Genomic DNA, 17,891 nt, shown 5'->3' with positions numbered 1-17,891 from the left:
GGAGCCAGGTGCTTTACTAAGTTGGACCTTCGTAACGCTTACCATCTCGTGCGCATCAGAGAGGGGACGAGTGGAAAACGGCGTTTAACACTCCGTTAGGGCATTTTGAGTACCGGGTTCTGCCGTTCGGTCTCGCCAATGCGCCAGCTGTTTTTCAGGCATTAGTTAATGATGTTCTGAGAGACATGCTGAACATCTTTGTTTTTGTCTATCTTGACGATATCCTGATTTTTTCTCCGTCACTCGAGATTCATGTTCAGCACGTTCGACGTGTTCTACAGCGCCTTTTAGAGAATTGTCTCTACGTAAAGGCTGAGAAGTGCTCTTTTCATGTCTCCTCCGTTACTTTTCTCGGTTCCGTTATTTCCGCTGAAGGCATTCAGATGGATTCCGCTAAGGTCCAAGCTGTCAGTGATTGGCCCGTTCCAAGGTCACGTGTCGAGTTGCAGCGCTTTTTAGGTTTCGCTAATTTCTATCGGCGTTTCATTCGTAATTTCGGTCAAGTTGCTGCCCCTCTCACAGCTCTTACTTCTGTCAAGACGTGTTTTAAGTGGTCCGGTTCCGCCCAGGGAGCTTTTGATCTTCTTAAAAAACGTTTTACGTCCGCTCCTATCCTCGTTACTCCTGACGTCACTAGACAATTCATTGTCGAGGTTGACGCTTCAGAGGTAGGCGTGGGAGCCATTCTATCCCAGCGCTTCCAGTCTGACGATAAGGTTCATCCTTGCGCTTATTTTTCTCATCGCCTGTCGCCATCTGAGCGCAACTATGATGTGGGTAACCGTGAACTGCTCGCCATCCGCTTAGCCCTAGGCGAATGGCGACAGTGGTTGGAGGGGCGACCGTTCCTTTTGTCGTTTGGACAGACCATAAGAACCTTGAGTACATCCGTTCTGCCAAACGACTTAATGCCCGTCAAGCTCGTTGGGCGTTGTTTTTCGCTCGTTTCGAGTTTGTGATTTCTTACCGTCCGGGTAGCAAGAACACCAAGCCTGATGCCTTATCCCGTCTGTTTAGTTCTTCTGTGGCTTCTACTGATCCCGAGGGGATTCTTCCTTATGGGCGTGTTGTCGGGTTAACAGTCTGGGAATTGAAAGACAGGTTAAGCAAGCACTCACGCACACTGCGTCGCCGCGCGCTTGTCCTAGTAACCTCCTTTTCGTTCCTGTTTCCACTCGTCTGGCTGTTCTTCAGTGGGCTCACTCTGCCAAGTTAGCTGGTCATCCCGGTGTTCGAGGCACTCTTGCGTCTATTCGCCAGCGCTTTTGGTGGCCGACTCAGGAGCGTGACACGCGCCGTTTCGTGGCTGCTTGTTCGGACTGCGCGCAGACTAAGTCGGGTAACTCTCCTCCTGCCGGTCGTCTCAGACCGCTCCCCATTCCTTCTCGACCATGGTCTCACATCGCCTTAGACTTCATTACCGGTCTGCCTTTGTCTGCGGGGAAGACTGTGATTCTTACGGTTGTCGATAGGTTCTCTAAGGCGGCACATTTCATTCCCCTCGCTAAACTTCCTTCCGCTAAGGAGACGGCACAAATCATTATTGAGAATGTATTCAGAATTCATGGCCTTCCGTTAGACGCCGTTTCAGACAGAGGCCCGCAATTCACGTCACAGTTTTGGAGGGAGTTCTGTCGTTTGATTGGTGCGTCCGTCAGTCTCTCTTCCGGGTTTCATCCCCAGTCTAACGGTCAAGCAGAGAGGGCCAATCTGACGATTGGTCGCATACTACGCAGCCTTTCTTTCAGAAACCCTGCGTCTTGGGCAGAACAGCTCCCCTGGGCAGAATACGCTCACAATTCGCTTCCTTCGTCTGCTACCGGGTTATCTCCGTTTCAGAGTAGTCTGGGTTACCAGCCTCCTCTGTTCTCATCCCAGCTTGCCGAGTCCAGCGTTCCCTCCGCTCAGCGTTTGTCCAACGTTGTGAGCGCACCTGGAGGAGGGTGAGGTCTGCACTTTGCCGTTACAGGGCACAGACGGTGAGCCGCCAATAAACGCAGGATTAAGAGTCCAAGGTATTGTTGCGGCCAGAGAGTGTGGCTTTCCACTCGCAACCTTCCTCTTACGACAGCTTCTCGTAAGTTGACTCCGCGGTTCATTGGTCCGTTCCGTGTCTCCCAGGTCGTCAATCCTGTCGCTGTGCGACTGCTTCTTCCGCGACATCTTCGTCGCGTCCATCCTGTCTTCCATGTCTCCTGTGTTAAGCCCTTTCTTCGCACCCCGTTCGTCTTCCCTCCCCCTCCCGTCCTTGTCGAACGCACCTATTTACAAGGTACATAAGATCATGGACATGCGTTCTCGGGGACGGGGTCACCAATACTTAGTGGATTGGGAGGGTTACGGTCCTGAGGAGAGGAGTTGGGTTCCGTCTCGGGACGTGCTGGACCGTTCACTCATCGATGATTTCCTCCGTTGCCGCCAGGATTCCTCCTCGAGTGCGCCAGGAGGCGCTCGGTGAGTGGGGGTACTGTCATGTTTGTCATTTATTATCATGTCTTGTCCCTGTGCTCCCCATTCTATTCGTTTCCCTCTGCTGGTCTTAATTGGTTCTTTCCCTCTTTCTATCCCGCTCTCTCCCCCTCCCTCTCTCACTCTCTCGCTCTCTCTTCTCTCTATCGTTCCGTTCCTGCTCCCAGCTGTTCCTATTCCCCTAATCATCATTTAGTCTTCCCACACCTGTTCCCGATCCTTTCCCCTGATTAGAGTCCCTATTTATTCCTTTGTGTTCCGTTCCTGTCCCGTCGGTTCCTTGTTTAGTATTCACCATGCTGTGATTGTGTTTCGCCCTGTCCTGTCGTGTTTTTGCCTTCATCAGATGCTGCGTGTGAGCAGGTGTCTCTGTCTACTACGGCCTGCGCCTACCCGAAGCGACCTGCAGTCTGTGGCCGCTTCTCTTGTTATTCCCCTCTACAGACTAGAGGATTTCTGTTATTCCCTGTTTGGACTTGAATAAACTCTGTTTCTGTTAAGTCGCTTTTGGGTCCTCTATCACCTGCATGACAGATTCTGTGTGGGAAGACTAAATGATGATTAGGGGAATAGGAACAGCTGGGAGCAGGAACGGAACGATAGAGAGAAGAGAGAGCGAGAGAGTGAGAGAGGGAAGGGGAGAGAGCGGGATAGAAAGAGGGAAAGAACCAATTAAGACCAGCAGAGGGAAACGAATAGAATGGGGAGCACAGGGACAAGACAAGATAATAAATGACAAACATGACAGAAATGCTGAATACAACAGGTGTAGTAGACCTTACAGTGAAATGCTGAATACAACAGGTGTAGGTAGACCTTACAGTGAAATGCTGAATACAACAGGTGTAGTAGACCTTACAGTGAAATGCTTACTGACGAGCCATTTCCTAACAATGCAGAGGTTAGCGGTAAGACATATTTGCTAATAAAAAGGGAAACAGTAACACAATAAAATAACAATAATGAGGCTATATACAGGAAGTACCAGGTAGTAATGAGACTATATACAGGAAGAACCAGGTAGTAATGAGACTATATACAGGAAGTACCAGGTAGTAATGAGACTATATACAGGAAGTACCAGGTAGTAATGAGACTATATACAGGAAGTACCAGGTAGTAATGAAACTATAAACAGGAAGTACCAGGTAGTAATGAGACTATAAACAGGAAGTACCAGGTAGTAATGAGACTATAAACAGAAAGTACCAGATAGTAATGAGACTATAAACAGGAAGTACCAGGTAGTAATGAGACTATATACAGGAAGTACCAGGTAGTAATGAGACTATATACAGGAAGTACCAGGTAGTAATGAGACTATATACAGGAAGAACCAGGTAGTAATGAGACTATATACAGGAAGTACCAGGTAGTAATGAGACTATATACAGGAAGTACCAGGTAGTAATGAGACTAGGGGTACAGGAAGTACCAGGTAGTAATGAGACTATAAACAGAGTAGCAGGTAGTAATGAGACTATATGAAGGAAGTACCAGGTAGTAATGAGGTGTGAGGAAGTACCAGGTAGTAATGAGACTATAAACAGGAAGTACCAGGTAGTAATGAGGCTATAGACAGGAAGTACCAGGTAGTAATGAGGCTATATACATGGAGGACCAGTACTGAGTCAATGTGCAGCGATACCAGGTAGGGAATTGAGGTAATATGTACATGTAGGTAGATAGGGGTAAAAGTAACCAGGCAATCAGGATAGGCAATAAACAGAGTAGCAGCAGCCTATGTGTGAGTGTGTGAATGAGTGTTAAAGTGTGTCTATGTGTGAGTGTGAGTGTGAGTGTGAGTGTGTGTCTGTGTGTGTGAGTGTGTCTGTGTGTGTGAGTGTGTCTGTGTGTGTGACTGTGTCTGTGTGTGTGTGTGTGTGTGTGTGTGTGTGTGTGTGTGTGTGTGTGTGTGTGTGTGTGTGTGTGTGTGTGTGTGTGTGTGTGTGTGTGTGTGTGTGTGTGTGTGTGTGTGTGTGTGTGTGTGTGTGTGTGTGTGTGTGTGTGTGTGTGTGTAAACCATACAGCGAAATGCAGCGTTCAAAATGTCAAATGTCGGAAAATAAAATCCAGAATAGGATGATTCACGACGTATAAAACCAATCGTTTCTCTATCTCCTACAGGACCTTTGCTGAGGATGCCATCTGTGACCCTGAGAACAACGAGGACTCCCACATCGTGATGCTGCGTCTGGAGAACAACCTCATCGACCCCAGAAAGATCTCCCCCATTGCCTTCTCCTGCGTACGCTCTTACTCTAGCGTCGTCTTGAAACCTCAGTGGACCAAGTAACAGGATTTGAAAAACTGTGTGGCAGAATTGCCTAGGCACCCCTGTAGATCTGAAAGGCTGGGATAGGTGGAAACAATATGGAGACATTTCCACACAGCCAATCACAAGGCAAGAGGAAGCGATTATCCTTATCCTCTCAGATCAACAGAGCCTGGAATTCGGCCGCTGTTATTTTAGCAAAAGCAATCCAAAAACCAAAAGAAATTATCAGTGAAATCACCAAAAACAAAAACTAGAGTCATGCAATACAATTACATATCAACGACTATAGGAGAGAGAGAGAGAGAGAGAAAGAGAGAGAGAGAGAGAGAGAGAGAGAGAGAGAGAGAGAGAGAGAGAGAGAGAGAGAGAGAGAGACAGAGAGAGAGAGACAGAGAGAGAGAGAGAGACAGAGACAGAGAGAGAGAGACAGAGATGGAGAGAGAGAGAGAGACAGAGACAGAGAGACGGAGAGAGAGAGAGAGAGAGACAGAGACACAGAGAGAGACAGAGAGACAGAGAGAGAGACAGAGACAGAGATAGAGACAGAGAGAGACAGAGATAGAGACAGAGAGAGACAGAGACGAGAGAGAGAGAGAGAGAGAGACACTGTTAGGAAAATACACCTTCCACTCCTGGTTTTCCATCTTCTAAAACTCCGTGGATGGAAACACTCTTGGGAAGTGAGGCACAGCTTCTTGGACTTGTTCCTAAAACCTTAATTTAAAAGATTGAAGTGTTTGAAAAAGACCTCCTAGTTGAGTTAACCTCAGCATGATCTGGTCTGCATCTCAAATTGCAAGCTATTCCCATATATATATATATATATATATATATATATATATATATATAATATAGTGCACTACTTTTGGCCAGGACCGGTAGGGAATAGGGTGCCATTTGGGAAGTAGATCTGGTGATCGAGGGGTACGGATGAGGATGTAACATGTCTAGAGATGCCCTTTCAGTCCTATTCTGTGATGTATTTATTTTGGTCCCCAGTTTGAGACGTTGCTTCAGATTTTGTTCGCTTGACGTTCCCGACTGAGAGAATATAGATGTATCAGCTCAACAACACACGTCCTCAAGAAAGCACAGAAATATAAATAGAACCATCTTTACCAGTCAAATTGCCAGGATTAGAGGTTCCAAGCCCGTTCTATAGATTGTATTTCTATGTCAAGCAGCGGGTCAGGATCTAAAATAAGGAGATCTGATGTATATAGGGATATGTATATTGGGATAATAATAATAATAATCAGTATGTTTTACATATGATATTGCTTTGCCCTCAAATGACTTATTTCACGAGTTTATAAAGGAACTATACTGTAGAATGAAAACTTTTACAATCGTTTTTCTGTGTTTGAAGTCTGTCTACAACACCACGTGTACACGGCTGGCTAAGATGTAAAAGTGGGGATTGTGAATTTTTAAAAAGCTACATTTGAGATTTGCATTATCGACAAGTTCATACAAAGTGCAAGTACGTTTTTTGTTGTTGTTCATACCTGTACAAAACACACGATGTCAGAACGACTCAAATAAAGCTTTTACTTTTTGTTACGATTCAAATAACTTTCCTGCTTCAATGAACCATTCATTACAAACCGAGGAGCCAGAGGACTCAACCTGACGCTCACCAGACCCCAGGTACGTCCCAAATGGTACCCTATCCCCTACGTAAGTGCACTACTTTACCTCAGGGCCCACAGTGGTAATGTCAAAAGTAGTGCTATTATGGAGGGAATAGTGTGCCGCTTGGGATTCAAACAAGTTCTCAGATTAGCACTGCAGGCGTTACCTAGCGTACATGATGTCAGGTCATGTTGAGGTCATTGAGAATGAAAGAATAGCTACTCTGTGAGAATGTCCTTCGAGAACCTGTTGAGTTTCTCAAAACAAGTACCATAATTTAAAAAACGCTGAACTATAAGCACATTTTCTTTAAATACCTCAGGAACACTTTCCAGTACCTGGAAAAATACAGGTGAACAACAGAGTTAGCAAATTGGATATCAGGGTCACACTCGCCTGGTCCCAGATCAGTTTGGGCTGTCTTGCCAAATTCCATGGTCATTACCTAGCCTGGTCCCAGATCAGTTTGGGCTGTCTTGCCAACTTCCATGGTCATTACCTAGCCTGGTCCCAGATCAGTTTGGGCTGTCTTGCCAAATTCCATGGTCATTACCTAGCCTGGTCCCAGATCAGTTTGGGCTGTCTTGCCAAATTCCATGGTCATTACCTAGCCTGGTCCCAGATCTGTTTGGGCTGTCTTGCCAAATTCCATGGTCATTACCTAGCCTGGTCCCAGATCAGTTTGGGCTGTCTTGCCAAATTCCATGGTCATTACCTAGCCTGGTCCCAGATCAGTTTGGGCTGTCTTGCCAAATTCCACGGTCATTACCTAGCCTGGTCCCAGATCAGTTTGGGCTGTCTTGCCAACTTCCACGGTCAATACCTAGCCTGGTCCCAGATCAGTTTGGGCTGTCTTGCCAACTTCCACGGTCAATACCTAGCCTGGTCCCAGATCAGTTTGGGCTGTCTTGCCAAATTCCATGGTCATTACCTAGCCTGGTCCCAGATCAGTTTGGGCTGTCTTGCCAAATTCCACGGTCATTACCTAGCCTGGTCCCAGATCAGTTTGGGCTGTCTTGCCAAATTCCATGGTCATTACCTAGCCTGGTCCCAGATCAGTTTGGGCTGTCTTGCCAAATTCCACGGTCATTACCTAGCCTGGTCCCAGATCAGTTTGGGATGTCTTGCCAAATTCCACGGTCAATACCTAGCCTGGTCCCAGATCAGTTTGGGCTGTCTTGCCAAATTCCACGGTCATTACCTAGCCTGGTCCCAGATCAGTTTGGGCTGTCTTGCCAACTTCCACGGTCAATACCTAGCCTGGTCCCAGATCAGTTTGGGCTGTCTTGCCAAATTCCACGGTCATTACCTAGCCTGGTCCCAGATCTGTTTGGGCTGTCTTGCCAAATTCCATGGTCATTACCTAGCCTGGTCCCAGATCAGTTTGGGCTGTCTTGCCAAATTCCACGGTCATTACCTAGCCTGGTCCCAGATCTGTTTGGGCTGTCTTGCCAAATTCCATGGTCATTACCTAGCCTGGTCCCAGATCAGTTTGGGCTGTCTTGCCAAATTCCATGGTCATTACCTAGCCTGGTCCCAGATCAGTTTGGGCTGTCTTGCCAAATTCCACGGTCAATACCTAGCCTGGTCCCAGATCAGTTTGTGTTGTCTTGCCAATGTGCTGTCATTGACAAAGACAGCACAAAACAGACCTGGGAGACCAGGCTAAGATCACACTGAACTAATGCTAAAAAGGGTTTATAATTTAGAATTATTATAAAAGTCTACTTCTTCTGAGAAAGCTACTGAGAAACTGTTAAACATCTGCTTTCTGAATGGAGAAAGACTAGCATCGCAGCCAATCAGCTCTGAACCACTGACTGACTGCGTCTGAAATTCACCCTGTGGGTAGGGTAACATTAGTGCACTATATAGGGACGAGGGGTGCCGTTTGGGATGCAAGCCACTGATCACGTCTCTTCCTGTCACATGACCTCGGTTTTTTTTAATGACGCAGACAGTAGGTATATAAATTAAAGTTCGCCGTAACCTGCTGGGTTCAGTTCAGTCGGTCATATTTCCCTCTCTCATTTCAATGACACACAGAGTCAAAACACACACACACACACACACAAAACACAGTCAAAACACACAGTGGTTGGTATCCATGGAAACAGCTCAACTGTCTGTCTAATCAGACATACTCTGTCCTGAATGACAGGAAATACCTGTGTTAACGCGTTAATAAGTCTCTAGGCTAAAGTCGAATAAACCTGAACCACGAAGAATAATCAACATAACGTCCTTCCGAAGTTGAAACACGTAAACAACATCTGACAGTATTGATTCCTTGAAAAGGCTTGGATTGTTTCATTAATCAGGATGGGAGAGCGTGAAGCAGGTTCTAATTGGACATCATGAGGGTTTCTACGTTGACCCCCAGATGAACAGGGTTTCTATGTTGACCCCTGATGAACAGGGTTTCTACGTTGACCCCCAGATGAACAGGGTTTCTACGTTGACCCCTGATGAACAGGGTTTCTACGTTGACCCCCTGATGAAGAGGGTTTCTACTTTGCCCCCCAGATGAACAGGGTTTCTACGTTGACCCCCTGATGAAGAGGGTTTCTACGTTGACCCCCTGATGAACAGGGTTTCTACGTTGACCCCCTGATGAAGAGGGTTTCTACGTTGACCCCCTGATGAACAGGGTTTCTACGTTGACCCCTGATGAACAGGGTTTCTACGTTGACCCCCAGATGAACAGGGTTTCTACGTTGACCCCTGATGAACAGGGTTTCTACGTTGACCCCTGATGAACAGGGTTTCTACGTTGGCCCCTGATGAACAGGGTTTCTACATTGACTCCTGATGAACAGGGTTTCTACATTGACTCCTGATGAACAGGGTTTCTACGTTGACCCCTGAAGAACAGGGTTTCTACGTTGACCCCCAGATGAACAGGGTTTCTACGTTGACCCATGATGAACAGGGTTTCTACGTTGACCCCTGATGAACAGGGTTTCTACGTTGGCCCCTGATGAACAGGGTTTCTACATTGACTCCTGATGAACAGGGTTTCTACATTGACTCCTGATGAACAGGGTTTCTATGTTGACCCCTGAAGAACAGGGTTTCTACGTTGACCCCTGATGAACAGGGTTTCTACGTTGACCCCTGATGAACAGGGTTTCTACGTTGACCCCTGATGAACAGGGTTTCTACGTTGACCCCTGATGAACAGGGTTTCTATGTTGACCCCTGATGAACAGGGTTTCTACGTTGACTCCTGATGAACAGGGTTTCTACGTTGACTCCTGATGAACAGGGTTTCTATGTTGACCCCTGATGAACAGGGTTTCTACGTTGACTCCTGATGAACAGGGTTTCTACGTTGGCCCCTGATGAACAGTGACCCCCAGATGAACAGGGTTTCTACGTTGACCCCTGATGAACAGGGTTTCTACGTTGACCCCCTGATGAACAGGGTTTCTACGTTGACCCCTGATGAACAGGGTTTCTACGTTGGCCCCTGATGAACAGGGTTTCTACATTGACTCCTGATGAACAGGGTTTCTACATTGACTCCTGATGAACAGGGTTTCTACGTTGACCCCTGATGAACAGGGTTTCTACGTTGGCCCCTGATGAACAGTGACCCCCAGATGAACAGGGTTTCTACGTTGGCCCCTGATGAACAGGGTTTCTACATTGACTCCTGATGAACAGGGTTTCTACATTGACTCCTGATGAACAGGGTTTCTATGTTGACCCCTGATGAACAGGGTTTCTATGTTGACCCCCAGATGAACAGGGTTTCTACGTTGACCCCTGAAGAACAGGGTTTCTACGTTGACTCCTGATGAACAGGGTTTCTATGTTGACCCCTGATGAACAGGATTTCTATGTTGACCCCTGAAGAACAGGGTTTCTACGTTGACCCCTGATGAACAGGGTTTCTACGTTGACCCCCTGATGAACAGGGTTTCTACATTGACCCCTGATGAACAGGGTTTCTATGTTGACCCCCAGATGAACAGGGTTTCTACGTTGACCCCTGAAGAACAGGGTTTCTACGTTGACTCCTGATGAACAGGGTTTCTATGTTGACCCCTGATGAACAGGATTTCTATGTTGACCCCTGAAGAACAGGGTTTCTACGTTGACCCCTGATGAACAGGGTTTCTACGACCCCCTGATGAGGGTTTCTATGTTGACCCCTGATGAACAGGGTTTCTACGTTGGCCCCTGATGAACAGGGTTTCTATGTTGACCCCTGATGAACAGGGTTTCTATGTTGACCCCTGATGAACAGGGTTTCTATGTTGACCCCTGATGAACAGGGTTTCTACGTTGACTCCTGATGAACAGGGTTTCTACGTTGGCCCCTGATGAACAGGGTTTCTACATTGACTCCTGATGAACAGGGTTTCTACATTGACTCCTGATGAACAGGGTTTCTATGTTGACCCCTGATGAACAGGGTTTCTATGTTGACCCCCAGATGAACAGGGTTTCTACGTTGACCCCTGAAGAACAGGGTTTCTACGTTGACTCCTGATGAACAGGGTTTCTATGTTGACCCCTGAAGAACAGGGTTTCTACGTTGACCCCTGATGAACAGGGTTTCTACATTGACCCCCTGATGAACAGGGTTTCTACATTGACCCCTGATGAACAGGGTTTCTATGTTGACCCCCAGATGAACAGGGTTTCTACGTTGACCCCTGAAGAACAGGGTTTCTACGTTGACTCCTGATGAACAGGGTTTCTATGTTGACCCCTGATGAACAGGATTTCTATGTTGACCCCTGAAGAACAGGGTTTCTACGTTGACCCCTGATGAACAGGGTTTCTACGTTGACCCCCTGATGAACAGGGTTTCTACATTGACCCCTGATGAACAGGGTTTCTATGTTGACCCCTGATGAACAGGGTTTCTACGTTGACTCCTGATGAACAGGGTTTCTACGTTGACCCCTGATGAACAGGGTTTCTACGTTGACCCCTGACCCCTGAATACAGACAACTAGTAGACATGAACGTCTGGTGTTAAATACAGTTGAAGTCGGAAGTTTACAAACACTTAGGTTTGAGTCATTAAAACTAGTTTACATTAACTTAGGTTGGAGTCATTAACTCGTTTTTCAACCACTCCACAAATTTCTTGTTAACAAACTATAGTTTGGGCAAGTTGGTTAGGACATCTACTTTGTGCATGACACAAATACTTTTTCCAACAATTGTTTACAGACAGATTATTTCACTTATAATTCCCTGTATCACAATTCCAGTGGGTCAGAAGTTTACAGACTAAGTTGACTGTGCCTTTTAAACAGTTTGGAAAATTCCAGGAAATTATGTCATGGCTTTAGAAGCTTCTGATAGGCTAATTGACATCATTTGAGTCAATTGGAGGTGTACCTGTGGATGTTTTTCAAGGCCTACCTTCAAACTCAGTGTCTCTTTGCTTGACATCATGGGAAAATCTAAAGAAATCCGCCAAGACCTCGGGAAAAAATGGTAGACCTCCACAAGTCTGATTCATCATTGGGAGCAATTTCCAAACACCTGAAGGTACCACATTTATCTGTACAAACAATAGTACGCAAATATAAACACCATGGGACCACGCAGCCGTCATACCTCTCAGGAAGCAGACGCGTTCTGTATCCCAGAGATTAATGTAATTTGGTGCGAAAAGTGCAAACCAATCCCAGAACAACAGCAAAGGACCTTGTGAAGATGCTGGAGGAAACAGGTACAAAGGTATCTATATCCACAGTAAAATGAGTCCTATATCGACATAACCTGAAAGGCCGCTCAGCAAAGAAGAAGCCGCTGCTCCAAAACCGCCATAAAAACCCAGGCTACGGTTTGCAACTTCACATGGGGACAAAGATCGTACTTTTTGGAGAAATGTCCTCTGGTCTAATGAAACAAAAATAGAACTGTTTGGCCATAAGGACCATCATTGTGTTTGGAGGAAAAAGGGGGAGGCTTACAAGCTGAAGAACACCATCCCAACCGTGAAGCACGGGGGTGGCAGCATCATGTTGTGGGGGTGCTTTGCTGCAGGAGGGACTGGTGCACTTCACAAAATAGATGGCATCACAAGGCAGGACAATTATGTGGATATATTGAAGCAACATCAGTCAGGAAGTTAAAGCTTGGTCGCAAATGGGTCTTCCAAATGGACAATGACCCCAAGCATAATTCCAAAGTTGTGGCAAAGGGACAACAAAGTCAAGGTATTGGAGTGGCCATCACAAAGCCCTGACCTCAATCCTATAGAATATTTGTGGGCAGAACTGAAAAAGCGTGTGTGAGCAAGGAGGCCTACAACCCTGACTCAGTTACACCAGCTCTGTCAGGAGGAATGGGCCAAAATTCACCCAACTTATTGTGGTAAGCTTGTGGAAGGCTACCCGAAACATTTGACCCAAGTTAAACAATTTAAAAGGCAATACTACCAAATACTAATAGAGTATGTAAACTTCTGACCCACTGGGAATGTGATTAAAGAAATAAAGGCTGAAATAAATCCTTCTCTCTAATATTATTCTGACATTTCACATTCTTAAAATAAAGTGGTGATCCTAACTGACCTAAGACAGGGATTTTTACTAGGACTAAATGTCAGGAATTGTGAATAAACTGAGTTTAAATGTATTTGGCTAAGGTGTATGTAAACTTCCGACTTCAACTCTACTCAGTCTCTACCAGTCCTACTATCAGTCTGCTTAGTCCTATTACCAGTCTACTCAGTCTCTACCAGTCCTACTATCAGTCTACTCAGTCTCTACCAGTCCTACTATCAGTCTACTCAGCCTCTACCAGTCCTATTACCAGTCCTACTATCAGTCTACTCAGCCTCTACCAGTCCTATTATCAGTCTACTCAGCCTCTACCAGTCCTATTACCAGTCTACTCAACCTCTACCAGTCCTATTACCAGTCTACTCAGCCTCTACCAGTCCTATTACCAGTCCTACTATCAGTCTACTCAGCCTCTACCAGTCCTATTACCAGTCTACTCAGCCTCTACCAGTCCTATTACCAGTCCTACTATCAGTCTACTCAGCCTCTACCAGTCCTATTACCAGTCCTACTATCAGTCTACTCAGCCTCTACCAGTCCTATTACCAGTCCTACTATCAGTCTACTCAGCCTCTACCAGTCCTATTACCAGTCCTATTATCAGTCTACTCAACCTCTACCAGTCCTACTACCAGTCTACTCAGTCTCTACCAGTCCTATTACCAGTCTACTCAGCCTCTACCAGTCCTACTATCAGTCTACTCAGTCTCTACCAGTCCTACTATCAGTCTACTCAGCCTCTACCAGTCCTATTATCAGTCTACTCAGCCTCTACCAGTCCTATTACCAGTCCTAGTATCAGTCTACTCAGTCTCTACCAGTCCTACTATCAGTCTGCTTAGTCCTATTACCAGTCTACTCAGCCTCTACCAGTCCTATTACCAGTCTATTACCAGTCTACTCAGTCTCTACCAGTCCTATTACCAGTCTACTCAGTCTCTACCAGTCTACTCAGTCTCTACCAGTCCTACTATCAGTCTACTCAGCCTCTACCAGTCCTATTACCAGTCTACTCAGTCTCTACCAGTCCTACTATCAGTCTACTCAGCCTCTACCAGTCCTATTACCAGTCCTACTATCAGTCTACTCAGCCTCTACCAGTCCTACTATCAGTCTACTCAGCCTCTACCAGTCCTACTATCAGTCAACTCAGCCTCTACCAGTCCTATTACCAGTCAACTCAGCCTCTACCAGTCCTATTACCAGTCTACCCAGCCTCTACCAGTCCTACTATCAGTCTACTCAGCCTCTACCAGTCCTATTACCAGTCTACTCAGTCTCTACCAGTCCTACTATCAGTCTACTCAGCCTCTACCAGTCCTATTACCAGTCTACTCAACCTCTACCAGTCCTACTATCAGTCTACTCAGCCTCTATCAGTCCTATTACCAGTCTACTCAGTCTCTACCAGTCCTATTATCAGTCTAATCAGTCTCTACCAGTCCTATTACCAGTCTACTCAGTCTCTACCAGTCCTACTATCAGTCTACTCAGCCTCTATCAGTCCTATTACCAGTCTACTCAGCCTCTACCAGTCCTATTACTAGTCTACTCAGCCTCTACCAGTCCTACTATCAGTCTACTCAGTCTGTACCAGTCCTACTATCAGTCTGCTTAGTCCTATTACCAGTCTACTCAGCCTCTACCAGTCCTATTACTAGTCTACTCAGCCTCTACCAGTCCTACTATCAGTCTACTCAGTCTCTACCAGTCCTACTATCAGTCTGCTTAGTCCTATTACCAGTCTACTCAGCCTCTACCAGTCCTATTACCAGTCTATTACCAGTCTACTCAGTCTCTACCAGTCCTATTACCAGTCTACTCAGTCTCTACCAGTCCTACTACCAGTCTACTCAGTCTCTACCAGTCCTACTATCAGTCTACTCAGCCTCTACCAGTCCTATTACCAGTCTACTCAGTCTCTACCAGTCCTATTACCAGTCCTACTATCAGTCTACTCAGCCTCTACCAGTCCTATTACCAGTCCTACTATCAGTCTACTCAGCCTCTACCAGTCCTATTACCAGTCTACTCAGTCTCTACCAGTCCTACTATCAGTCTACTCAGCCTCTACCAGTCCTACTGTCAGTATACTCAGTCTCTACCAGTCCTACTATCAGTCTACACAGCCTCTACCAGTCCTACTATCAGTCTACTCAGCCTCTACCAGTCCTATTACCAGTCTACTCAGCCTCTACCAGTCCTATTACCAGTCTACTCAGCCTCTACCAGTCCTATTACCAGTCTACTCAGCCTCTACCAGTCCTATTACCAGTCTACTCAGTCTCTACCAGTCCTATTATCAGTGATATAGGATCACTTCAACTGTATACTTCAGAAAGTATTCACACCCCTTGACTTTTTCCACATTTTGTTACAACCTGAATTTAAAAAACATGTACATTTAGATTGTTGGTCAATAACCTACATACACAACACTCCATAATGTCAAAGTGAAATTGTTATTTTGACAAATTAATTACAAATGAAAAGCTGAAATGTCTTGAGTCAACCCCTTTGTTATGGCCAAAATAAGTCCAGGAGTAACAATTTGCATGGATGGATTCACTCTGTGTGCAATAAAAGAGGTAATTAACATGATTTTGAATGAATACCTCATCTCTGTACCCCACAGATAATTGTTAGGTCCCTCAGTGTAGCAGTGAATTTCAAACACAGATTCAACCACAAAGACCAGGGAGGTTTTCCAATGCCTCGCAAAGAAGGGCACCTATTGGTTTAAAAAAAAGCAGAAATTGAATATCCCTTTGAGCATGGTGCTGTTATTAATTACACTTTGGATGGTGTATCAATCCACCAAGTCACAACAAAGATACAGGCGTCCTTCCTAACTCAGTTGCCGGAGAGGAAGGAAACGGCTCAGGGATTTCACCATGAGGCCAATAATGACTTTAAAACAGTTACAGTGTTTAATGGCTGTGACAGGAGAAAACTGAGGATGGATCAACAACACTGTAGTTACTCCACAATACTAGCCTAACTGGCAGAGTGAAAAGAATCGCAGCTTTCAGAAGACACTGTACGGTATGTACAAGATATGACTTTTATCTCCCTCACCAACTTCAAACATCTGCTATCTAAGCAGCTAACCGATCGCTGCTTTCAGAAGACAACGTACGGTATGTAGGCCTAGACAATATATATTCTAATCCCACTTTGTAAACAGAACAAAATGTGGGAAAAGTCCAAGGGTGTGAATAATTTCAGAAGACACTGTACCGTATGTAGGCCTAGACAATATTGACTATTTAAAGACAGGATTGTTTCAATTATTCAACAGGCAGAATGTGAGACGTGTCGGTGGAGGCGATGCATGTGAATCTAAAAATGACTGGAGTCTCTATTGTAGGCTAGACACTGATGTTAGAATCAGATCTCGGTAAAACCGACCAATCTTCCGTCGGAAAATATTACACAAACTCAAAATGGGAGAAAGATGATACTCTACTGAAACACAAATAAAGGATCCTCCACATTATAGCTGGGAGTTTCAGCCAAACCTTGACATAGACGGACCTCCTGAGTTCCCCATATGTAGCCCTTTTCAGACTGCAAATTCATAGATAGAGCTATGGATGCAAGGACTGGCCATCCATGATATCAAAAGAATATATAGTTTTAACCATGTTTTGAGGCTAAAGTGTTTTCTTTCAAACAATGAAGTAAAACAAGCTTCTATTTTGGGTTCTGATATGTTATAACAGTTGAACTTCGCCCATAGGTTATAATTTATTTAAGAATCGCAAGGGTATAATATATCATACATTTATTTTTTTAAAGTAAAAAAATAACAAAAAATTTAACGATTACCAATCGCGGATTACCACTTTAACATGCAGAATGCAAGATGAGTTTAAAGCAGGCTCTAGACTAGAGTCTATTGTCGGGCTAGACAGTAATATTAAAACCAGCTCCGACTGATATTACACACCGACTCCATAGTGTACTGACACATAAATAAAACACCCATTTCTGGGCCTTTCCATTATACTGCAGCTGCGTGTCTCAGCCAAACCTAAACATAGTTGGATCCTCTGTGTTTCCCCCCATAAGTACCTCTTCAGACTGCAGTTACTGCTGTGGCAAGCAGATATCAATGCCACATGGAAAAAGAATTGTGTAATACTTAGCACTGACGGCAACATGCATTTAACATTATTTTGTGCTTTGGTTGGGTATGAGTTTGGGACATTTCTGGTAATTCCATCCTAGTTCAAATGGTTATGTTTGGCCCAAAGTTCATTCCTAAAACAGAACCTAAGTGGAAATGGGAATTGAGAATGCAATCCCAGCTGCTGCTACAGAGTGTGAATGAGAGACACGTTAACTAGCTTAGCAGTAGGGTCATTGTAGGTACACGTTAACTAGCTTGGCAGTGGAGTCATTGTAGCTACACGTTAACTAGCTTAGCAGTAGGGTCATTTTAGCTACACGTTAACTAGCTTAGCAGTGGGGTCATTTTAGCTACACGTTAATCAGCTTAGCAGTAGGGTCATTGTAGCTACACGTTAACCAGCTTAGCAGTGGAGTCATTATAGCTACATGTTAACTAGCTTAGCAGTAGGGTCATTGTAGCTACACGTTAACCAGCTTAGCAGTAGGGTCATTGTAGCTACACGTTAACTAGCTTAGCAGTGGGGTCATTGTAGAGACGCATTAACTAGCTTAGCAGTAGGGTCATTGTAGCTACACGTTAACTAGCTTAGCAGTAGGGTCATTTTAGCTACACGTTAATTAGCTTAGCAGTAGGGTCATTTTAGCTACACGTTAACTAGCTTAGCAGTAGGGTCATTTTAGCTACACGTTAACTAGCTTAGCAGTAGGGTCATTTTAGCTACACGTTAACTAACTTAGCAGTAGGGTCATTGTAGCTACACGTTAACTAGCTTAGCAGTGGGGTCATTTTAGCTACACGTTAACTAACTTAGCAGTAGGGTCATTGTAGCTAC

General features: G+C 45.2%; 2 protein-coding genes across 4 annotated transcripts in view; one reads left to right on the top strand and one right to left on the bottom strand.

Annotated features, from left to right (window-relative positions):
• The window catches only part of ecm2 (extracellular matrix protein 2, female organ and adipocyte specific), a 46,280-nt gene extending 41,321 nt beyond the window's left edge, over positions 1–4,959 (top strand). For all 3 annotated transcript variants that reach the window (XM_046338629.1, XM_046338628.1, XM_046338630.1), the window contains one exon: positions 4,597–4,959. In XM_046338629.1, the coding sequence (XP_046194585.1) occupies positions 4,597–4,765 (169 nt within the window). In that variant the 3' untranslated portion in view covers positions 4,766–4,959. The remainder of the gene's footprint in view (positions 1–4,596) is intronic.
• LOC124024914 (centromere protein P) overlaps positions 1–17,891 on the bottom strand; it is a 197,557-nt gene that overhangs the window by 48,716 nt on the left and 130,950 nt on the right. The gene's annotated exons all lie outside the window — the stretch shown is intronic.

This window comes from Oncorhynchus gorbuscha, linkage group LG03 (genome assembly GCF_021184085.1).
Source record: "Oncorhynchus gorbuscha isolate QuinsamMale2020 ecotype Even-year linkage group LG03, OgorEven_v1.0, whole genome shotgun sequence".
Taxonomy (NCBI): domain Eukaryota; kingdom Metazoa; phylum Chordata; class Actinopteri; order Salmoniformes; family Salmonidae; genus Oncorhynchus; species Oncorhynchus gorbuscha.
The sequence above is the reverse complement of the archived record's forward strand: the minus strand, read 5'-3'. Positions and strand labels throughout refer to the sequence as shown.